The sequence below is a fragment of the Colletes latitarsis genome, chromosome 4 (assembly GCF_051014445.1).
Source record: "Colletes latitarsis isolate SP2378_abdomen chromosome 4, iyColLati1, whole genome shotgun sequence".
Lineage (NCBI taxonomy): Eukaryota > Metazoa > Arthropoda > Insecta > Hymenoptera > Colletidae > Colletes > Colletes latitarsis.
In genome coordinates, this window is record NC_135137.1 from 42,525,013 (window position 1) to 42,547,968 (window position 22,956).

Genomic DNA, 22,956 nt, shown 5'->3' on the forward strand with positions numbered 1-22,956 from the left:
AAAAGACGGTCGCGCCGAGAGTGGTAAAAGGTCATTGCAGGCCAAATCGATCAATTTTTCCTCCGTGTCAGGGATTTTGTTCAAAATGAAACGCATACGTGTTCGACTACCTGCGTACGAAAATAAAAAGCGTCGTTTCACTCGTAATTTTCGAAAAAATAGTAAAGCGACGACGGTTCGCCCGTTGCCACGTGGACTGCAACACATTTCAATCCGAACCAAATCCCTGAGACATCGGGGCAGAAAGAAATCGATTCAACGTCGAATGACCCTAAGCTCGAACGAATTCGAGCCTCGTCTCGTAAGGTACCGCGATAGGATCGAGAAATGAAAACCAACGGATTTTTCGAGACGCCAAAGGGCTCGTGTCCCTCTGGCATTATCGCCTCGACTGTCTTCCTACTTCGGGTCACACGGCCATTTTATTCGAAGCGAAACAGATCGCCCAACGGGTTTCATACGTGATGAATAGACCACAGGAAGCGGAAAATTTATTACGTTTTTTACCGTGGAAGATATGAAAAAATATTCGAAAAAAGAAAGGATGATCGTGCTACTTTTATTTGTTAGATGAAACGATCGTCTGAACACTTTTCGGTATCAGAACAATTAGGCGACCCCGTTTCTGATCAACCACCCTGTGCAATTTTAGAAATCCATACATGTTAATCACGATCGGTGAAGATAATTTATAAGAAAGTTTCTATCTCCTCGAATGAACGTTCCAATTCCTACCGGGAACGCTCGACGAAGTTCCCGAGTCGGAAATCAATATTCAGAAGCTCCAATAATGGGTTTCGCTTACGAACAACGCGTTTCGTGTGAATCTCGGAATATAAACATCGGTTAAGGGTGGGTCGAGATGTTTTTTTTTTTTGGTTCCTCGAAACTTTATCGTTAAAATCCCACACGAGTGGCGTTTTATGCTACAACGTCGACATTCCTGTTCAACCATGATTCGATAAACAGGTTCTTATCTCACAATCTCTTTCTCTTTCTCTTTCTCACTTTCTCTCTCTCTCTCTCTCTCTCTCTCTCTCTCTCTCTCTCGTCACGTGGTTTCATCACCGAATTCGTTCTACGCTTGGATTCTATTCTCCCGATTGATTTTAGAGTGATCGACCGTAAAAGTTTCGAAAACTCGCAGGGAAATATCTAGGAGAATATAACGAGACCGATCTATCGGCCATGGGAATCGATGGAAAACGCGATCCACGCGCTATACTCGGTCAACGCGGAACAGATTTTCTAGAACGAGATTCGTTCCCGTAGTTTTGAAACTTGATATACATATTCTACTTACGAGCACATAAAAAGTTCTGAATTCTATCTTTTACAGTAGAGCCGCCAGCGTAAACAAACTGGTTTATTGCTTTTATCTCGATAACCGTCGATGCTATCAAAATGATCGTTATACAAGGTGTTTTAGATTTAAATTGCCAAACTGGAGGTACGAACATAAAACCGTAAAAGAAATAAATTATTCCTTTGGAAGTACACTTGAGAGACGATGTCCTCCGAAGTTACAAGACTTGGGAACGAATAACATAAAAATATCTCTGTTTCCATGGTCGAAGTTATATTCGATTTATTGCCAGAGAAGAATGTCATTATTTCGATTATTCAAAACGACTGGAGGCAAGCATTACATCTATCGATAACAGAATTAATAAACATACCAGTAACCTTCGATCGTAAAAACAGAGATATTTCGATCGAAAGGAAAACGAGTGAATAGTTGGAGTACTCGGAATATTAAGTTCCCAGTTGCTGGAAAACTTCAAACGGCTCTAAAAGATCCCTATGAGGGTCCAATTATTATTAGAACCACCGAGCATGCAGGTTCGTTTGACCGATCGATCTTTCCGAGTCTGCTGTAGCCGAATATGTATTCTCTGGACTCGCAGCCAGCAAACTGCTCGCGATAAAAGTGCATTCTCCGTTGGTATAGTCTCTCCTAGCAGTGTGTCTCGCGGGCAGAAATTACATAACGTTTGTCGTGAAAGTATTCGCTTTTCTTTCCTCTTCGAGCACAACCTGTTTCGCGTTTGCCTATTTCAATTGCGTTGTTATTTTCCACTTTCGTTGGAAGCTTCGTGAACGCCTACGAATCGCATCTATCCGAGGATCGAAAATTTCGATCGAAACGAGATGATCTTTGAAGAAGGAAAGAAACGTACGCTCGCGTTGATATCCTTTCTCTCCCTAGTTCTCCTACCAGTCACTATTCTACTTTACGCGTCTCGCTCGGTGAGATCATGCGTTCCGATACTTTTTCATCCTTCGACAACTTTTAACGCGCTGTCAATGTTCAATGTTAGAAACAGTTACTCTTTTTCTTGTACGACCCGAGATAAACGCGACTCGCACGCGCGACCAGTCGATTCGACCGATTAATAGCTGCGTTCGTAAACGTTATCGAGACCGTTAACGGTGCATTTAGACATTCGCAGTTCGTTCGTTCGATTAGAAATCGCGATTCGGATCAGGAATCGCATTCGAGCAAAGCAGACGCTCGGCCATGTGGCGTACGAACGTCTCAAGTTGTCCAAGAACGTAACAAGCGTTCGGTAATTTTTTAATTATCCTCAATTATCCTACGGGTAGACAAAAATATTTTAAACATCGCACCAACGTCTTACGTAACGATCATACGTGTGTAAAATCGACGAGAAAACAGTAATTTCCTCGTTAATAAGCAAGAGAATATACTTATTTCTAAGAAGACATTACCATACACGTACGTATATTAAATACACATTGTTTTCTTAATAAAATCCTTTACCTTTTATTATAGTAGGTAAGTCACTAACTAGAATATACTGTTTTCATAAAATTGTACAATGATCTAGAAATTCGACATTAGAAGATCATAATTTGATATTTGAGCTATGCCACTTTCATAATCTCAAGCACATACATTTTTTTTAGAACTATGTCACAGTAAACTTCGTTATAAAATATATGATTTCGTACTTGTACATACATATATCCACACTGACGAACTTCGTGCCAAAACCATTCGGACAATACCCCAAATACCCACTTTAGGACACTTGTATAAAGTAATATAACTGTCACAAACTTTTCTTATCCTCTTAAATATATAAATATGTGCGACACGACTGTCTACACCGTCATTATTTAAATCGTACAAGCACAAATTATCCAAACTACTTGTCCCGGTATTTTATTGCCTCGCGTGCGATTATTATCTTGAATATGAAATAACATAATTACGTTCCTAGAACGAAACAACCTTAAGATAACGCGTTGGCTGAAATACAGGCTGGACAGTGACCAGGCGACAGCCCGAATCGACGAGACGATGAAAATTCAAAGCTGGCTGGAAGAAAACTCGAGAACCGACGAGACGAGGGTTAAGGAATCACCCTCGCATTCCGAACCGATGGGAGAGCGTCGAAGAAAAATAAAGAGAATGCCGAGACGCGTGGAATCCAACGGACATCCGAAAACACGGCGGTTCTTGGATCGAGCGATCTTGCCGCGATAACGACCGATCGTACAATGAATATGAACTTTAGCGTGTGTCGCAGCTTCCGCGTACAGCACAACACTACCGCGTTACGTAATCGTGATACGGTTGTATCGTGACGCCTCAAAAAACCCGCCAACTCGCGCGATTCCCCTGATGCAGCGTTCAACGCGCAAAACAAGGCGTTACGATACGAGGATGTTAAAATTCGTGTCTCGCGCGACCGCTAAAAACACGTGCGATCGTTTCATCCACGTGGGTAACGAACGAAGCTCGATAAAATACAGGCTGATCAAAAATTAGTAGCATAAATAGGGCCAAGGAATTCTATAACTCGAAATAAGAGAATCGACAAATTTTCTACCATTTCCACTGAAATGCAAAATACGGTGTGCAAGAGGTTCAACATAATTTATGAGACGAACATTTATACCTCCGATTTTTGGTCATTCGAACAACGAACAGTGAACCGACTATCTTATTTCCAAATCCGGTCGTAATCGAAACGAAATACATAGTATTTTATTCACATCCAGTTTCTGAAATAGCATACGGAATTGTTGGTTTATTTGCACAGCCGTGAAAATAGAGGCACGGTTTTATTCGAATTAATTCGTTCGAAGTAAACACATCCAGACCCCATGTATAATTTTAAACACTATTTTAAGTCGCGAACGGCAAAGTGAATGCAAATAAAAACGGTTTCGAATCTGCTTCGAAAATATAAACCAAAATACCATTCGTCGATAATTAAATATTTTTGTTAATTAAATACTAATGAACCGTTGGGAACGCGACGATGTCGATTGCAAAAAAATTCGATTCGCTTTGTTGCTCGAAACCATGAATGTTAAAGAAGCCAATTTCGCACAGGAGCGAACTGATGACACGTTTCTGCCTGCAGAGCCGGAAGTGTCACGGTTAACGGAAACGAATTCCTTTTGGCGCCTCCAGTGTGCAAAATTGGGCGGAACGATTACGTCGCGTGTTCGGGAGCCGGTCCACCGTACTTTCTATACGGTATAATCATAATTAATGTAATGTGTCCAACATTTGATACAACTATTCCTACCAACATTCGGACAGCTGATTTGTGTACACTCGTACATGCTTTTATTATGATTACAATTCATAATATAAATAATATCAATCATTAATAGAATCAAAAATAATGTACATGCAAATAAACAATATTTGATCTATATCCACGCTCTTGTTTTACTGTAGATAATTAGCAAATATAATTATAATCTATACTTATTATTTCCGGTAGATAAGTAACACCGTTTCCTTTTTCTTTGTGGCTACTTGTTGTATTATTTCATTTAAGAAAAAGCATATTGTTTAATGTGCCTGTGCTCTTTATACGTATGTATCTACATATGCATATTTTGTAAATACGCCTTTATATGTATAAATATATTCTTTTGCTTATACCTCGGAAACCACATGTTTGGTTGCGACAATGACTGTGTAACGACTGGTGTCGATACGAATGAAAACTTATCTTTAAAATATTTTCGACTGCTGTAAAATAATTATACGTCTCCGATTCGTGATACGGTAGCAAAGTTAGGCTAAAATAAGTTTGACATGCCTGGTCTAACAGATCGGTGAACGACGATGTTGATCAACGTGAAACTCGTGACAATCTGTTCGTTTGCTCTAGCCAGAAAATTCACCTAAAATGGATTCTGTCCCCAAGTCGAGCACAAAACGGAGCAGCCACGCGATTTCGAAACGACACAGTTTAAACAGCTTCGCGTTCGCGAAGATATATTCGAGGCTACCGAACGCAATGAACCTAACCTGACTGACACTCGTCGGTGGAAATACCTCGAGGGTTGGTGAACGAGAACGAAAAATCGAACGGGGCGCGCATTTTCAACAAGCAACAGTTCCATTCGACTTGGATCGATCATGGACTGAGAAGTATGTCGCGTTAACAGAAAAATACGATCACTGGACAAGATATAGCGCATGAATCCTTCAGACATCAAAGTCACGGAAGACGAACAGTTTTTCTAATCGCGTACGTTCAATTGCACGCCACGTTATGATTCACTCCGGTCCGAAGAATCAAGATTTTTTTTTTTCTGCAAAGTATTAGCGTCGCCTGTACGAATATGTCAGCAGGATGGATATAATCGCGGATCGTATGCACACGTATGCATTTATTAGGAACTTACAGCACGATCAGTGGCGGACAAGCGCACAGCACGTTCGGTATAGAGTACACCAGCAGAACATAATATACCCGTTCCAAGCATACACGTATTCATACGTTCTCATCGCACGCGTCGCGACGGAGCACGCAGACATCGACGACAACGAAGGCGACAACGGATAGGAGAGAGAGAAACAGAGGGCCAGCGAGCGACACACATATGTCGTTGTGTGGTACGCGTTAACACAAATACAGTGTGTGTAGCTAACCGCGCACTCGTGTAGACGCAAGTCGTGTAAAGAGGAGCGGAGCACATTCACATATAGAGAGAGACATACACAACCGACGGCAACCACGGCGCAACGAGGAGAGAGAGAGCACTCGTTGTTGTTTACGTTCTACATCTGAGCCGTAGAAAGTGCACAGAGGATACCACGACGTGTCCCTCTCAATGGCAAAGACCTACTGGGATTTCCTTACTCTGCTTGTGACGTCCGAAACCTCTCGCATGATAGCCTCAAACGCCGCTCTCTCCTGCGCTTCCTTCTGTTTGTGCAGCGCTATCTTGTCACTGAATTTCCGTGGATTCGCCATGATGGCTGGGGCACTAGATTTTCCCAACACTCGCGAGTTATCGTGCACCCACTACCGTACGCGCCTCTACCCCCGCTCGCGAGTTACCCTTTTCACCGATCGCACCAATAAGGGCTCGCTAAATTACACACCACGTTCGAACCCGTAACCTACTGCCTTCTGGATGGCACTGCCGATCACTGATACGCAAGATTATGCGGCGCAGCGCGCCACGCGCATCGCGCAGGAGCCGCTTTTCGCGGGCCCATTGGTTGCATTGCTCCCCCACCATTCTGTCGCACCCGCAATAAAAAGCCGACGACACTTTTCCGGGTGTTCCGAAAACCCAAGTTCTCTTGCCTCTTCGCAGACATTCTACTCGATAGATAACACAGATTAATACCTATGTTTTATAACTAACTTGTTATATGAGCGAAGAGAAAATAAATATCGTCTGCTTTTCATCTCGTCTATCGTTGTATATTTTTCACCGTTTTTCCCCTCATCTTTCCTACGATATGCATAAACAAACTTTTTCTTATACTGTTCCTTTTATATCTAATCCTAACAATGATCAATTATTTCTCAATAATTTCTCTTGGAGATGTAATTAAAATATTACTTTTTCTTGCAACTACAAAACTTTGAAATATTTGTACCCTTTTTGTTTATATTAACCGAGACGACGCTTAATTTAAATCAATTGTACGGTTCTTCTATATCGATTGAGAAGGAAATAGATGGATGCATGCATCATCGATGTATAATATGTCTGAAAGCACTACAATAAACTGCGAAATAAACTATGCTTATTTTACATTTTCCTTAGAGACATCAACGAATGTTTAAACAATGATGGAAGAATTTCCTTTTGTTTAAATATAACTGATACTTAACAAATAAAAGTGAATATATTTCTCTGAAATTCGTTAAAAGATTTCCTACTCGATAAATTTTTTATTTAAAATATAATAAAAATTTGAAATGCAATAATAATAAAAATGACAAAATTCGACAAGGACGCCTATATTGAATGTTTACCATTAAATTTGTATAAAGAATTAATTAATGCATTAAACAAAGATGAAGCTTGGATGACATTGGCAAGTTATGTAGCTGAACAACTGCAATATCCATGGTAATAAGGAAATTGACGATTAAGCAGAGTAAGTAAATTGTATTGTATATTAATTATCAATTTTTTTCAATAACTTGGAATACAGTACTTCATGGATAAAATCTTTGCAAGAAACAAAACAACCTCATGATTCTCCAGGACAGAGACTACTCTTTGAATTAAACATTAAAATGTGCACAGTAGAAATTTTACGTACAATGTTGGATGATTGTGGACTTACTAACATTCTTTCCATTATATCTGACCCAGGTATAATGATGCGCATTTATTTGTTCGTTCTTTAACAAATTGCATACTTTTTATTTATAATCGTGTGTTTAGAACCTCTGAAAATTATTGTACATCCGATAGAGGAATTGCAAACCGATACTTTAACAATATCATTCGGCCGGCGTCTTCGCTTGTATTGTAAAGCAATTGGAATGCCACCACCAAGTTATGCATGGTATCACGAAGATACACAATTGCAAAATTGTACCTCTAGTGAACTTGATATTATTATTAATAGCGCTTTTCAAGCAGGAAAATATAAATGTAAAGTGTTCCAAATTAAAAATGATGGAATTCTTCTATCAACTTTGACTTCAAAAACTATAACTGTGCAAATTTTTCCCATACCTGTTACAATAGAAGAACAACCACAACCAATTTTAGAAGTAAAAAATCATGAAAGTTTTACACTTCACTGTAAAGCCAATAGCTATCCTAAACCATTTTATCAATGGTTTCATGATAATACAAAATTAGAGGGAGAAGTTTCTAATACGTTACATGTAAGAAAAATATTGTCCATTGTTTATGCTGTATTATTTGATATTGTCCTAAAGTATGTTATTTATAATTCCAGATAAAACAATTTAGTTCAAAACACGAAGGGAGATATTACTGTTATATTTATAATGACTTTAGTGAAGTATACACTCAAAGAGCTTGTGTAATGGTAATAATAGATATAAAGAATATTTCTTGTCACTACTTTATGACCATGTTTTAATTTTCTTGTTACATTATTCAATAGCTTGATCTTCCGCGATTAAAAGCAATCGCAAAAATAGCTTTAATTATTGCAAACGGTGAATACGATTATCACGAGTGTCTTTCAAATCCTAAAAATGATGCTGCTCACATTGGTAACCTCCTTAAAGAAATAGGATTTGAAGTAATCTGTCTCTTGAATTTGTCAATTACTCAAATGAGAACTGTGATCAAATTATTTAGCAAAGCCCTAGTTGAAGGTGTATATGGTAAGGTATTACAAAACACAAGATATAGAAGATGTACAATTTAAAATATAAACCTTTCTTATATAGGTTTATTTTATTTTGCTGGCCATGGTTTTAAGATGCAAGAGAGTTATATGCTTGCAATAGATGCTCCAGAAGCATACTTAAGAAGAGATGCAATATGTGAAAGTGAACTACTGGCTGCATTTCTTGAAAATGATCCTGAACTGTTAATTATTATCTTAGATATATGTCAAACTTTACCTTCTAAGCAAGTCTTTGATTATTTTACTTTCTCTATAGTCATTTCTCTTTGTACCTAATTAATAATATACATTTTCAGAAAATTTAATCCTGAAATTTACAACGAAGTGCCAACGATGAATGTATATAAAAGCAAGAAAAATCTTCGAAATTTAATTCAAGCATACTCCACGTCTAGCCATCAACCTAGTTATGAAAGAGAAAATAGTAAATATGGCTTATACGTGACACATCTTAGTAAATATATTAATAAAGATATACCAGTCACAAAATTATTCGAAAACGTAGGGAAGTGTAAGTGGTTGAATTTCTAAATATTGCACGTGTATATTACTCTGTGGTAGTACAAACATTACATTTTAAGGTTATGTTTCTAGCAATTGATAGTTGTTTCAAAGGCAAAGAACGCAATCAAATTCCAATGTTTGCTTCGTCCATTACAAAACCATTTCGTCTTACAGATGCTACTTATAAAAGTAATTTTTCTTTTCTTGATATCATAATGTAGATCATTATTACTAGGGGTGTGCGAAAACCCGAAATATCGGGTCGGGTCGGGTCGGGAACACGAAATTTTTTCGAGATTGGGACGGGTACCCGAAACTTTTGAGATTTTCGAAATATTCGAGAGCTTGACCCGACCCCACTCGACCTCATCCCAATTCGTCCCGACCATCGAGTTCCCGATGTTTTCGGGTTATCGCATACCCCTAATTATTTCTATTTTAGTTATTACTTTAAAGGAATTAAATCGTTACAGATAAACCTCCAGCTTCTATTAGTTACTTGAATGAACTTATATCATTTTCAACAAAAACATTAGATGTAACTTTTAAGCAAGCAAATATATGTACCAAAGTTACTATATCACTATTCATGGAACCTTATTTAAATTTAATAAAGGTGAAACTGCTGGATTTGCAAAATGTAGAAATAAATTTTTTTAATTCTGTTCCTGCGAAACGAAATAATTTATATCACAAACAACATAAGAAAGAATGCTGGATTCACAATCCTCAAATTAACGATGTATGTACCCTTTTTATTTTGAAAAACTTTTATGGTTATGAAAATACTGTTATAATTTGAGATCTATTACAGGGACCAGTAGTTATCTCTATATCTAAACATGGAACTCCTATTGGTGCAACCTTACTACATATACAAGAATATATACCTTGTTTACTAAAAGTTATAAACTCTTGAATATACATGTTCATATTTTTATTCTGTAGTTTTTAAAAAAGAAAACAGCACATGAAATTAAATGTGATATAGATAGTACATATAAATAAAATATTTACATTTGTTTGATTCATATACGCATTTAACTTTTCAGTATGGAAGTGGACTACTTAGAAATGTGTTTTTTAAACGTTTGTGAAATATTCCTATTAAAAATATAAGGCAATTTTGTAATTTATGATATACAAATAAAAATTCATACAGAATTATAAATTTTCTTTGATGCATACACTAAAAAAAATTTATTGCAAACAATTTATTATTTTACTTACATGGGTAAAATGGTTTACCATAGTTACTATCCATGAACCTCCTGCACCATTTACATAATTTCTTTGAAATGTATAATTGCAAACAATAGGATACCCTTGTCTCATCTGCATAGGCAATATACTCTGAAATACTTTCTCTATTTCATGTTTTGGAGAGTCATTAGTTGGTATATTTAATGGTATCATGTAAACACCAAAATACAATACTTCAATAATAAAATTGTTATCTGCAATAAATTTGCATGACATTAAAGGAATTAGAAAAGAAAACCATGGTATTACCAAATTGAAAATACATATTTATAAAAATAATTTATGCTGTCAAAATTTTTAATATAATTACCTTTATCTTTATCTCTTTTGATACTTGTATTATAAGGAACAAGCTCCAGCATCCAATTTTCATGTACAGCTATTAAATTTCGTTGCTCTGGAGTCAAACGACTTACATTTTGCTTTAATATTTCTAATGTTTTGTCTTCTACAAGGCCATCTAGTTCTTCGTAATTTTCATTAGCCAATGCATGGGATACTATTTTTATCGCCTAAAAAATTACTGCAATCTATTTTATGTTGCAAATAAACCTATTTAAGATTATACATGTTTTTTATAAATTGTTTTGCATTATTTAATTTTTTTAAAAATAATATTAACATATAATAATCCATTACTAAAGTCTAATAAAATAAATATAATTATAACTAATTAGATAGCAACTAATTGAAATATAATAAATTGTTAACAATATCATACTTGTTTTGCTCCTCTATGGAATTCTTGATAACTAAATTCCCTGTCAATGGTAAATGGCATATAAATTCTAAGGAAAAATTGGCTAGACCAAAGACTTAATGCAGGTTCTATATATATTGGAACATCCATCAAACGTGGTAAATTAATTTTTTCTTTAGGTGTACTTGCGAATGGTCGGTAACGTACTGGAGGATTCAAATTAATCGTATTCATACATTCGAATTCTGTCCAATAATGAATTAATTTCTTTTTATCTTGTTTCCTGCTACACATAAGAAGGGTTGTGAAGGATCGCATTTGCGTGTGAAATGCACATTTTTTGAATACCAAGGATAACATTTTGCCTCTGTTTAAATTATATTTCAGTACAAACAAAGTGCATGCAACGCGATTTGTCTAACCTATACAAGCCGGTGAATTAATATTATGTTTCGTTTTATGTAATCATGTACGAAACTTAATAAACGTTAGTATAGTGTAATCATATAGTGTAATAAACTTGTAATGTTAAATTTTATGATTGTTTACACATTCATCACAACATCTTTGTACGTAGATTGATCGTGTAACAGTATAAAATTCTTTCTACGATCAGGATTATGTTGCCATCTAGTATGAATGATGTGAACATCCATAAGAAACTAGTTAAATTTTTTCATTACAAACATTATTTGGACAAAAACAAATATCTATACGTACCAATAGTCGTTCTTAAGAGCTGGTTCCAGTTTAGAACTTTCAAAAACTTATTTTTTTTCACATTTATCACTTTTTTGACGTTCGAAGAGTATGTAGTTAAAAAGAAATGGGTATCTGGTAACATTGCACTGATCCCACTTTTCGGCGAGAGTATCCAGAGTATTTCAGAGTATTTCTTGACTGAAATTCACTTCTATTTGTCGTAAACTGTTCAAATTTAATATTACATTTAATTTATACGTACAAGATTATTTGATACTTGGTTTTACATTTGGTTTAGGTCTGGGTTAGGAACATAGGTTTTACATTTGGGTTTTAAGGAACTATAAAGACTTTTGTAATTTTAACCTTAAGTTCTAATTATTCACAATGAAATTAACAAGTACTTTATTCGCAAGGATGGGTAATTTGTCCAAAAGATATTCGAATTTACCGGATCGTTACATAAAACGTGTAACCGAACAAGTACGGAGGTTTGGTTTGTATATACTATAATTGTTTATATTTTCTTCCTTTGCGTTTATACTTTATTCCACACGTAGGTATTTTGGAGAACACCTCGTGGAAAACCACAATACCTTCCGCGTAAAATAGAACGTAATCCTTACTTTTCCATTCATCGACCATGGACGTACGCTTTTCAAGCTCAAAACAAGTTTCGTAAAAGTCAGATTGTTACGCACGTTGAACCTATAAAGAATTGGAGTTACTTTCGCGGAGATCGTGTATGTTCTTTTTGATCGTATTTTTGTATAATGAACCACTATGTACTATTAAAATGTCACTCTTTCAGGTGGAACTATTATATGGTCCTGACAAAGGAAAACAGGGAATAGTGAGGGATATTATACAAGAGAGAAATTGGATTATTGTTGAAGGACTTAATACGAAGCTAGAATGTGTTGGTAAATCTAAAACTTTCCCAGGTGTTTATAATCGTATAGAGCAGCCTCTATTGGTTCCTTCGCAAGTCCAATTAGTGGATCCTGCTGATTTGTAAGATATATGCATTATAGAAAAAGATAGATATATTGTATGTAAACATGCATGTGTATATTTATATATTTTAGAAAGGGTACAGAAATAGAATGGCGATATACAGAGGATGGTACCCACGTGAGAGTGTCTTGTAGAACTGGTAGAATAATTCCAATACCTCGTTCGCACGATGAAACAATAGATTATAAATCCCCTGATTTATATATAGAACAACCTAAGGATACTTCAGCAGATGATGTACAAGAGGTAACATTTGAGGTATGTAACTAGTATGACCTAATAAATACATATCATTTTTGGTAGCTTATTTTACTATATTGATACTCAGGCTAACTTGAAAACATTTGAAATGGATATTATGGATAAAATGGATATCAAAGAGGATCGTGTACCTAAAAAATATTACTGGTATTGATTCTGTTATATATGTAAATGATAGTTTAATAAAATTTGTAATGTTTATTAAGTATGTAGATATGTGTATTTTATTTTGCTGTTTTCCTTAAAAGTTCCTTTCATGGAGGTTAAATTTTTTTTTCTTATTATTATTCAGATATTTTTAACTATTCGGATAATCGAAAAATTCGGACTCATACGTTCAGCTCTGATCCTTAATACTACGTATACGAGACCAGGCGTATCGTTCGCTGTATGTTAAAATTATAGCAATCCGGATTTAAAAAAAAAAATTCCACACATCTCTGCAGTTCGATTGCATGATTTATTATCGAGAAAAGTTACATTGCAGCGTTTTCTATTCATGAATCGTGTATAGAAAATATGTAAGAGGGAAGAGAAGCATACGTAACATTAACGAATCAAGCGATTAATCGAATATTTCGTAAATATCTATGTTAGATTAAAATATTTTGTTACTGTGGATTGTTTTTTATTTGTATTAATGCTTGTTAGTTTTACTATTAACACACATACATATCACAGCACGATTTTTAACAAACGCAAATCTAGAAACGAATGTCAGTCTACATTTAAATACTCCAGTAACGTAATGCGTTATATTAACATTTCTTTTTTTTTTATATTACATGTGACATTTTTCTAGGTCTGTTGCATTTCAAATTTTTGCACATTATTCTTATTTACAAATCTTTCTCTTCTATTACGTCATAATATTTCGCGTACACACAAAATTGCGAGACTGAAGCATGTCGATATACACGCTCGTTTGTTTCTTCGTTACGATCGCAGCGGAGGATAATACTAGCTAATTAGGACAAGCGCTCCTCCTTTTACTACGATTAGATGTATTGAAAACAATGCTAAAAGATATAAATTATAGTCGATGGGTACCGCAACAAAGTGAAAAAGGAAAAGAAAAAAAAAACTTCCTGAAAACCGAGGTATCCAAACAATTATTTAACATTACCTCATTATATAAGCACGATATGTAAATTCTAAGTAACATTCCAACAGAATATTCGTTATTCTTTAACAATAAGAAAATACGAACGAAACATTAACGTTAGAACGTAATTTCAAACACGAGATTCGCTACAGAATCATCGATACAATTACAAATTGTATCGTTCCATCGGTTTAACAAGAGAATCGAACAGTTACGGTTTTCAGGTTAAGATATCGTTATATCGTTCCACATATTTTGTAGCATCTCGGTGTAATATGTTTGGAAATACGTTTGTTCGTTGATTACGGATCGTGCACTTCTATAGTCGTATTTTCTATCGTACTCCTCATGATTTTTGCACGATATGTTTACCTTAATTGACTACCGTTCACGATGATTTGGTGGCAGGGTGCCTGACTAGGAGGTTTACTTCGCCATCGTGTAATTTCTTCATCAGAGACCACGCTTCGATTCTTGACATTCGCGTTACATCATTACCGTTCACTTCTAATAATTGGTCCCCTGCTTTTAAGGCACCTGTCTTCTCAGCAGCACCTCCTATTTCAAATAAACGAATCATTGTTACCAGCAAAATATAAACACAAATGAGGTATACGAGTAGACCTCACATTAGCCCCTGTCGATTTTTCTTAAAATCGGTGTCTGAGTTGGCAGCATCCAAGAAATTGTACCTCACATTCGAGGGGAAAGAATACGGAAGAAATTATCGAACGTACCGGTAAATATTTTCTTGATCATCAGCGGCCTGTCCCCGAGAGGACTGTCTCTGCCCCCCTCGAGACTGAAGCCCAGACCAGCGCCATCTTTATATACCGCTACAACCGAGGGTGGTCCCCAAGCAGTATCCTCCGCGACACCGTTCGTCTCGAATCCTTTCAACAAAGAGCAGAAAACCCTTCAGTTGCCGCAATCGACTCAGAATTATCTTTTCTCGTGAAAGGTCTCTCACCTTCGATGATAGTTTCGACGCTCGCGGTTCGTGACTTCAACTTGTTACACCCCTCCTCGGTCCTCGCTCGAGAAACGACCAAAACGACTTCCGACCTAGGTTGCTTGAGCACCGTTAAGCTCTCTCTGTGCGTGAGATCGCGTGTGCTTCTTCCATTTATGCTCAGAATCCTGTCTCCTCGTTGCACGCGGCCGTCTTTGTCCGCTATGGAATGCACCAACACTCGATGGACCGTAATTTCTTTGACTTCGCAATCGGCACCTCCGGCCAGCGTGATGCCAACGCTGCCTGTGGGGTTTTCCTTATGAAGAAGCACGACGATCACGTCGTGAGCGCCTCGAGCTTCCTCGAGGCTCGCCTCTTCCACCAATTGCGCCAGTTCCTGCTGCGAGATCAGGCTCGTGCTACTGGCCAAAGAGCTGATGCTGCCAAATTGTTCGCTGCAACATCTATCCGTGTCCATGTCCGTCCCGATCGGGGACAGATTCTCGTCGATGCTGCTGTCCAGGCTCGGGAATCGATTATGACCTGTCCCAGGACTCAGATGTTGACTTGACGAACAGTTCACCTCCATTTTTTCTAGAGCCTTCTTCATGTCCGTCACGCTGGCGCTCCTTCTACCAAGGTTCCTCGTGGTTGGGATCTTGGACAGCATCTTTGACTTGTCTAGTTCTACCATCTCGTCGCCGCTGTCGACGAATCTCGATTTCCCCAATGTTGGTATTTTCGAGACGAACGGCTTCTCCTCGTTCCAGGACTCGTTCGAGGTCGTCGAATTTCGCCTAGCGTATCGACTGTCCTTAGATTCCCAAAGAGATCTACTTTGAGTAGTAGACAGAACGGTACTCTTCTCGGCTCGTCCTTCAACGCTCTGAGCACGCGACAATTTCACATCCGCCTTTGCATTCAGAATGTCCTCCAAGCTCATCTGGCTCTTGGATCTTCCGAAGCTGCCTTCGTCCACGTGTATAGCCGATCTGGATCTACTCTTTGTCGTGAGGATCGTTAGAAGGTCGTTTTGGTCTTCGGAGGGCCTCTTGGATGGTACGCTCGAGCCGAATCGTTGCCTGGAAACTTCCATCAAATCAGACTCGTCGTTGATCGGGTTGTTTCTATTTGTCGGCGAACTGAGTAGCTGTTGTTCAACCGCGGTCAATTTGTTGTTCTTCGACGTTTTATTTGCAGGGGCAACGTCCGCGATGTGAGGTTTCTTCTCGACCTTGTTGGCTGCTTTCATTTCCGCGGACCTAGCGAGAGCCTTGGCCTCCGTGCGCACCCACATCTTGAGGTCGTTCGAGGGCTGTAGCATTTCAGATTTGGGTGGTCGTACAACCGGCGGCGGGACGCTCCTCTTCGGGGGCAGCTTAGGTTCTTCCTCCTTCTGAAACGTGTCTGTCACCTCTATGTAAGCAATCTTTACGTCTTGCGGGCTCGAGACCGCGCCCTTTACGCGATTTTTCTGGTGCACGTCGTCGCCGTTCTCCGCGATGGTCAAGCGACGTTCTTCGTCGGCGAACTTCCGTTGGATCAGCGGCGATCCGTTCAGGTCTCTTCCGCTTCGACACCTGGCGCTCGCCAAGATGTTCTTGCGATTGATGGCCTCTACGCTTTGAGGCTTCAGCACCCTTCTGGAGAGAGACTCCGCGCTCGCTTGAGAACCGGAAGTCAAGGTGGAAGAGGTGCTGCAGTTCGTTTCGGTGCTGTTGGATCGTTTCAATTGCCTTTGCGGTATCTGAGAGTTTCTCGCGTTCGACTCTATCGGCTGCGGTGATCTCGGGTCGGAACCGCTGCTGCTGGACGATGATCTCTCCGAGGCGAACGTTCTCTCGGCGAGAATGCTCGATCTAGCGTACTCCCCCGCGCTTGAGTCTCGAGCGTACGTTCTGGTCGGACTGTCTATGATCAGAGCTCGATTTCGGTAGTTGGTCTCGGTGGAGACGTACGATCTCTCGGACGAGACGGTGGATCGTTCGGACGGAACCGGCGACATGGGAGGACTGAAACCCCGGGAGATGCTGCTCTGCGAGCTGCTTACCGCGGAATCGTTGTCCGAGTCGTCGTAGTCTATTCGCGTCTTCCTCTGGACGGCTTTCGGCCTGTTTCGCAGTCCCTCTGGCGAACTAGCCGTCGACGCGTACTCGAAGCTGTAATCGCTTCTCGTCGGGCTGCAGATGCTCTCCAGACTCTTTGGCGGCTCGGAGGATATCGTCGGGGTCGTCGGAGTTGCTTGGGACGTTTTCACGGTGTTGCCGTTCACAGAGGAATTTGACGACGACGAGCCATAAACCGCGAGGCTTTTCCTTTTGAAGGCCGGAGAGTATTTTGAGTGTATCTGAGGAGCTGGCATCTTGAAGGACGTCGTAGCTTTCAGGGGCATGCTCGCCGTGCTCGCGTTACTCGCCAGAGAACTTTGGGAACCCCACTTATCCTGTATGTTGGCTTTAGGTAGCTGATGTAACAAAATGGAATCCCGTGACTTGATCTCGGGCAGATCGACGATGGGCGCGTCGATAGGTATGGCTTCCTTCTCCGGAATGACCAGACCCCTGAGCTTGGATATCGACCTCCTCCTCTGCTCGATCAGCTGATTCAGGCTGTTTCTCCTGGCGTCTTCGCTGGGCCTTCTGAACGTGGAAGCCAGAGAGTTGGTCCTGGAGATCTGCGAGGTGGTGGAGAGGTCGCTGGGCATGGAGACGCGATCCTGGCCGTAAGGCATCGATCCGGAGAAACTGGTGGCGCGGGCGATCGCCGTGACGGGTTTCAGTGGCACGTTCGAAGAATTCTGATTGCTGGCGACGTTGTTTTGCGGACTACTGGACAGCGTTGCGTTCGAAGCGTAGCTCTTGGATTTCTCGAACGTGCTCATCAGCGGCTTCGGCGGAACGACGGGGAACGTTTTTGAAACGTGAATCGTTGGCGAGGCTAACAACGGACTCTGAGGCACGCTGGGTGACCTTTGCCCGTACTTCCTCCCGGAATCTTGGCTGACGTTCCTGCCAGAATCGGTCAAGTCCAAGGAACTTTGCGTTCTGTCCGCGAAGAAGGAGGTCCTCTCCTTTTGTCCTGGATTCTTCTCGTCGCTGCAAACGTCTTCCGTGGACTTGTACCTGGACAGTCTTCTGCCGTTGTTCGTCGCGGCTGCTACCGTGACAGCGTTCGGAAACAGGGGGCCGTCCAGACTGCTCTGCGACGAAAACATGGCGATCTTGTCCCTGACGGACCTTTCAGATTTGTCGTCCTGCCTCCGGAGTTGGCCGTTCAACGAGAACTTCTTCTGCGGCGACTCCGTGTTTCTCGCGTACAGTCCGATCGTCTCCATCTTGGGCGGGCCTGGTGGAAATAAAACAATGTCTAAAATCGTCTTAGGAAGTTGATGGTCGATCGCGGAGACACAGCAAACAAACTTTACCTGTCAGCGGTAGAGGCGGTGGCGTCTCCAATGGCTCTTTCTCGTGGTCCTGAACCTCTTCGATAACCGATGCGTCTTTGTGATAGTAACCGGTGATTTCGATCTTCTTCTCCGATAGTAGGACGTTATCGTTACCCTGATTTCCATAGCTGGAGTAGTTGGTCACGGACGTGGTTTTTTTAATAAAGTCGTCCGCGATATAAGGTTTACCATCGTCGACGCGAGACTCTCGAACCGAGACGCTCGTGTCTTGGCATACGCTCTCGACGCTGGTCTTGCCGTTTATCTCGATGCTCGGCAGACCGACCTTGCTCACTTCCTGACAGACGTTCTCGACTCGGTTCACCCTGTTATCGGACAGAATTATGCTCTCCGAGCTGACCGCGTTGCTCTCGATCAGCTTCAAGTTCTCGTTGCCGACGAACGACTCGCTCTCGTTGCAGACGAGACCGCCGTTCGCGGTCATCGTCAACGCACTAGTCGTCGTCGTCGATGTCGTCACGAATCGGTACTGCTGGTTGTTGCCGCCGAACTCTTGGTACGCTGCTGGAAATTCGTCCCCGTCCGGGGGTAGGCGCTGACCGCCTCCGCAGTTGTCCATTCTACCATTTACCGTCTCTGAAATCACACACGGACCAGCGTCAACGATATGTTTTTCAATACTGTAGGTGCTTACGCATCCATTAAAAATGCACGTTTGGTTAATTGAAATAAATAAATAAAACTCTGAGAAACGTGGGTGTAGGATAGACACGTGTAATCGATCGCGTGTTTATAGTCGGGAATTAATAAAGATCGGCGGCCCTCGAACGGCGGAATCTGTTTTATATAGAGAGAACAATTAGGTGATTAGGTGAACTGGCTGTTTTCCGTTCGCTGTAATCGAATTCGGAGTTCGTGCGTGTAGAACCGATGAAATCACGCTCGCGTGCACTCGCCGGATAGATGTTGCAATCCGTCGTTCGACCGATCGACGTTCGTTTGCTCGCGATCGATTCGGACCGTTTCGAATACGCTTCCAAGCGGATTGCAACGGCAGCGGCCGGTGGGAGGGATCGCGTTTAATAGAACGTACCATCCAATTCCGATAAGAGCAACCGATGGATTTAAAAGAAAAAAAACCATCGCGGACTCGCGTGTGTTTCTTGTATGTTGTTTCTGCGTTTATCGCTAATTTCAATTTACGCGAGAGCACCAAAGGAAATATTCCCATTTAGTTCGGCCCGGCTCTATCGTAAGGACGCACCTTCGTCGTCACGGTTCGCGTTTACAGTTTTTAAACGGACGTCGACGATAGCGCGGTCCGAGCGAACGTACAAACAAGATTACGAAGGTTCTCCGCCGGTTGATCTGGATTTTCCAAAGGTCAATCAGGAATTCCAACGCTGAAACGGAGCAGATTTTTCAGCCACTCTCGCTGAGAAACGACTCGTGCACGCTCGGAGAAAAAACCTCGCTCCATATTCTATTCGAGGTTTATAAGAACAAAAAAACGTGCAGGATGATCCAATCGATCCTCCGTTCTTGTCTAAATCGTCGTTCAAAGTAAATCTCGGACTCGTCGAGAAACAAGGACACGTCGTCCGCGAAAGAATCCACGAGAGTCCTGGTTATTTTAGTCGATTTACGCAATAGCGTTACTTTCACGCTTGACGTTGGGCGAGTCCGGTCGAGCACGCGCCGCGCAGGAATCACGCCCGCGAGCGGACCTCTCGCGGATCCGCGATTTTTTCGCGACCGGTCGCTCGAATTCAAGGATTTCTACATTCTAACGCTCTCGCTGATAAAACTTGACGCGCGCACGAGCGTTATCTGCGCCCGCGAAGCGTGTTTATCGCCCGGCCCTTTCGCTCGGAATCGCGAAAAATGCGCGCCCGGACTAATATTTTCAGATACCTTTCGAATCAGACGGTTTTAGCGCTTCCGCGTTTCACTTGGCTTCCAAACGCCCCGGAAATCGTCTCTTTCGAATTTCGCGAAGGCAATTGGTGGATATGTTTATTAGAGCTGTTAGAACGAAATCGTGTCCCAGGTGGGTTGAATGTTGTCTTGCACGTGAACACAAGCTTGTTCAAGCTCGATCGCAGCATGCGAAACGATATAAATCGAAAGGAATTATGGTTTCGGTTGCGGTGGATCGATCAGGAATATTAAATGTAAATCTTCCGTTGCTCTAAAGCAGTCAGTAACATCGGGAGGTCTGCTCCAACAATTGTAACTTCCCTATTATCCACAATTTCAATTGACGTCTCGACGATAAGGGAGTCGGCGTCATTTATAGCTCGATAGTAAATTTATCATCTGCGCTGGCCGTCAGCAGCGTGCGCCCAAGCCATAACATTTCCCTATCTCGGATACACAATTATTAATTTTAGAATGATTTCTTGAGTAAAATATTATTCCAAATGATGCAATTTGTAAAGCGTTCGGTGTAACGTTTCTTGCGCCGTACATTACTACTGTTGTAGTAGTAACAACGTTAACTTTGCAGCATTTTTTGTACTTGGTTACAAAGTGTTCCTTTGGTGGTTGAGTGTCTCAGGGTTAATCCACCGCTAGTAAAACGCGTGTCCCGTTGTAACTTCTGATCAACATTCCCGGCCGGCTGCTGTTCGATGGAACTAATCGCCGATACACGTGCAAACCGGAGCGCTGTTCCCGTATCGCGATGCACCACGTGCCATCGGAAATTCCATTCACCGGCAGTGGAGAATCGCGGCAGCGTATTATGTAATTCGTAGACGAACAGCGCCTACGAGTTTCCTGTTTCTACCAACAGCGTTCCGGCCATTTAACAGAAACAGAGAGCCTCTCGTATCGCTCGCAAACTTACACGCCGCTTGGTTTCCGCATTCATCCGATTCTCTAGACGATCGACATTTTTATTAGGACTCAAGCTTTTTTACATGCCTCGATACCGAGATCGGGTTCCCGCTGCGAACAGCCAAGTCGGTATTCCCGGGGGAACGGAACTTGCATTAGACTCTCCAAGCAAAAGGGACCCGAGAGGAAACTTTCTTACGCCAACTAGAGTTCTTTATGACTCGGATAACGAAGCGAGGGTTCGAATAGAACTAGGATAGCGGCGTTATGTTTGGTGTCGATTGGAGAGTTTTGCTCTCAAAAGTCGCTGTCAAGAGTAGAAATCCTAACGAGTGACTAACCAGCTACTGGCACGAAGACTCTTCTGTTTGCTCGTGTGAAAGGGCACTTATTCTCGATACCGACTCTCAAGAATAGAACTGAAATGGACACCAGTCATTAGAGTACACACGGTGACTTCTGAAGTGTGCTCGCACGTGTGCGCCGCAAGGTATCGAGAAGTACAGAGTTAAGTGTAATTTAGTTTATTATTCCATCGAATAATATAGACTCGAGCCAGAAAGAAAAGATCAAAGTGAAAACGTCCTTACGTGCAATGAAACTGGGGGAATCAAGATTGGGTCGTTCAAGTACCCTTCCTCTATGATACGGAGAATGTTAAGAGGGCTAGTAGATGTTTGCCCCTTGGTAAGTGGCTAGAGGGTAGATTAACATGCTTGTAATCTCTGGATCACGATGGTACAGGTACTGCAAGCATCAAACACTCGCTGCACCTACCTTCCTTACCGTGTCATCGTTTCGAAAGCACGCAGAACTTCCGCGGCGAAATTGGTGCACGACTCAGAGACGTTTTAATTCGATTAAATCGCGCGCGTTTCGCGTTCCAGCAACGGCTGCATTCGTCGACGCTTTTACGTGCAACGAGAACGCACACTCCGAACGCTCGGGCTATCCCCGATATCGGTACAAATATGGTGCGTTCGCTGGAACACACAAACACGCCACATCGAGCGTGTCGCGTCTCTCGAGTACACGCGTATCGCCGATTAGTTGTGTCCGCCGGCATTCGGCTAGGAATTTTAATCGGTCCGTCAGCGACACGCGCGTGTGGCTCGAGCTCGTGGGTGGATCTCCTCGGCGAACGTGATTTCGAAATTGTGGAATCTCGTTCTCCGGCGCCTTATACGCTCGATCGAAAAAACCTGCCCGCCGAGGACGCAATATTTCAATTATCTTCGGGGGAAGAACGTCAACTCCTTCGCCCTCCTTTTCCATACAACATGGAATACGATTGTTTTATTAGGGAGGCCAGGTTTTCCTCGCATTCAGAAACGAACGGATCGGAGAACGTTGGTCCGCGAATTGGTCGCGATGCGCTGTTACGTGACGCGACACCCAAAGGGAAGAAAGCTTCTCGTGACTTGGATCCTATAATCGAGCGATCGGTAAGTACAGACCTTGACTGTGTCGAAAAATCGGGCATCCGGCAGCGTGCTCCCTGCGTCAGGCTTCCTCACTAGCGATTTCATCCTACCGAGTCCGGTTCGCACGCTTTGCT

The 22,956-nt window shown here is 41.3% G+C and overlaps 5 protein-coding genes across 17 annotated transcripts in view; 2 read left to right on the plus strand and 3 right to left on the minus strand.

The window, feature by feature from the left end:
• Crtc (CREB-regulated transcription coactivator) overlaps nucleotides 1-6,747 on the minus strand; it is a 44,563-nt gene extending 37,816 nt beyond the window's left edge. For 2 of the 7 annotated variants that reach the window (XM_076764029.1, XM_076764031.1), the window contains exon 1: nucleotides 6,144-6,744. In XM_076764029.1, the coding sequence (XP_076620144.1) occupies nucleotides 6,144-6,257 (114 nt within the window). In that variant the 5' untranslated portion in view covers nucleotides 6,258-6,744. Of the gene's footprint in view, nucleotides 1-5,685; nucleotides 6,116-6,143 lie in introns of those variants that run through there. The other 5 variants (XM_076764027.1, XM_076764028.1, XM_076764032.1 and 2 more) reach the window with 5 other exon arrangements.
• Nucleotides 6,748-6,993: 246 nt separating this feature from the next.
• On the plus strand, nucleotides 6,994-10,319 carry LOC143341247 (mucosa-associated lymphoid tissue lymphoma translocation protein 1). Of its 4 annotated transcripts, none has more exons than XM_076764023.1 (10): nucleotides 6,995-7,374; nucleotides 7,460-7,623; nucleotides 7,696-8,147; nucleotides 8,222-8,314; nucleotides 8,393-8,618; nucleotides 8,685-8,868; nucleotides 8,941-9,155; nucleotides 9,239-9,337; nucleotides 9,622-9,890; nucleotides 9,963-10,319. In XM_076764023.1, the coding sequence occupies exons 1-10, from the start codon at nucleotides 7,238-7,240 to the stop codon at nucleotides 10,065-10,067; spliced, it is 1,944 nt and encodes a 647-aa protein (XP_076620138.1). In that variant the 5' UTR covers nucleotides 6,995-7,237; the 3' UTR covers nucleotides 10,068-10,319. The 4 variants fall into 4 exon arrangements, with proteins under 4 accessions (XP_076620141.1, XP_076620138.1, XP_076620139.1 ...); XM_076764024.1 differs by having other exon boundaries at nucleotides 7,245-7,402; nucleotides 7,486-7,623; XM_076764025.1 differs by having other exon boundaries at nucleotides 7,245-7,402; nucleotides 7,513-7,623.
• Nucleotides 10,113-11,788, minus strand: LOC143341264 (m-AAA protease-interacting protein 1, mitochondrial). Of its 2 annotated transcripts, XM_076764070.1 has the most exons (4): nucleotides 11,133-11,785; nucleotides 10,722-10,923; nucleotides 10,379-10,605; nucleotides 10,113-10,252 (listed from the first exon to the last, which is right to left on the minus strand). In XM_076764070.1, the coding sequence occupies exons 1-4, from the start codon at nucleotides 11,469-11,471 to the stop codon at nucleotides 10,232-10,234; spliced, it is 789 nt and encodes a 262-aa protein (XP_076620185.1). In that variant the 5' UTR covers nucleotides 11,472-11,785; the 3' UTR covers nucleotides 10,113-10,231. The 2 variants fall into 2 exon arrangements, with proteins under 2 accessions (XP_076620185.1, XP_076620184.1); XM_076764069.1 differs by lacking the exon at nucleotides 10,113-10,252 and having other exon boundaries at nucleotides 10,331-10,605; nucleotides 11,133-11,788.
• Nucleotides 11,789-11,826: 38 nt separating this feature from the next.
• Nucleotides 11,827-13,303, plus strand: Mrpl24 (mitochondrial ribosomal protein L24). The gene is made up of 5 exons (XM_076764072.1): nucleotides 11,827-12,296; nucleotides 12,374-12,556; nucleotides 12,625-12,827; nucleotides 12,902-13,088; nucleotides 13,159-13,303. Exons 1-5 carry the CDS (start codon nucleotides 12,201-12,203, stop codon nucleotides 13,243-13,245), a joined length of 756 nt encoding a protein of 251 aa, XP_076620187.1. The 5' UTR covers nucleotides 11,827-12,200; the 3' UTR covers nucleotides 13,246-13,303.
• Nucleotides 13,304-13,728: 425 nt separating this feature from the next.
• Nucleotides 13,729-22,956, minus strand: part of Bbg (PDZ domain-containing protein big bang) — a 44,891-nt gene continuing 35,663 nt past the window's right edge. For all 3 annotated transcript variants that reach the window (XM_076763988.1, XM_076763986.1, XM_076763985.1), the window contains 4 exons: nucleotides 18,576-19,193; nucleotides 15,167-18,496; nucleotides 14,934-15,089; nucleotides 13,729-14,754 (listed from right to left, as the gene is read on the minus strand). In XM_076763988.1, the coding sequence (XP_076620103.1) occupies nucleotides 14,585-14,754; nucleotides 14,934-15,089; nucleotides 15,167-18,496; nucleotides 18,576-19,193 (4,274 nt within the window). In that variant the 3' untranslated portion in view covers nucleotides 13,729-14,584. The remainder of the gene's footprint in view (nucleotides 14,755-14,933; nucleotides 15,090-15,166; nucleotides 18,497-18,575; nucleotides 19,194-22,956) is intronic.

Coding starts and splice junctions, on each gene's coding strand:
- Mrpl24 (XM_076764072.1), top strand. CDS start 12,201: ATGAAATTAACAAGTACTTTATTCGCAAGGATGGGTAATTTGTCCAAA. Junction 12,557..12,624: donor GTTACTTTCGCGGAGATCGT/GTATGTTCTTTT, acceptor TCACTCTTTCAG/GTGGAACTATTATATGGTCC. Junction 12,828..12,901: donor TTAGTGGATCCTGCTGATTT/GTAAGATATATG, acceptor TATATATTTTAG/AAAGGGTACAGAAATAGAAT.
- LOC143341264 (XM_076764069.1), bottom strand. CDS start 11,471: ATGTTATCCTTGGTATTCAAAAAATGTGCATTTCACACGCAAATGCGA. Junction 10,924..11,132: donor TCCATAGAGGAGCAAAACAA/GTATGATATTGT, acceptor GTAATTTTTTAG/GCGATAAAAATAGTATCCCA. Junction 10,606..10,721: donor CAAAAGAGATAAAGATAAAG/GTAATTATATTA, acceptor AATTTATTGCAG/ATAACAATTTTATTATTGAA.
- LOC143341247 (XM_076764023.1), top strand. CDS start 7,238: ATGACAAAATTCGACAAGGACGCCTATATTGAATGTTTACCATTAAAT. Junction 7,375..7,459: donor GAACAACTGCAATATCCATG/GTAATAAGGAAA, acceptor CTTGGAATACAG/TACTTCATGGATAAAATCTT. Junction 8,619..8,684: donor CCTAGTTGAAGGTGTATATG/GTAAGGTATTAC, acceptor TTTCTTATATAG/GTTTATTTTATTTTGCTGGC.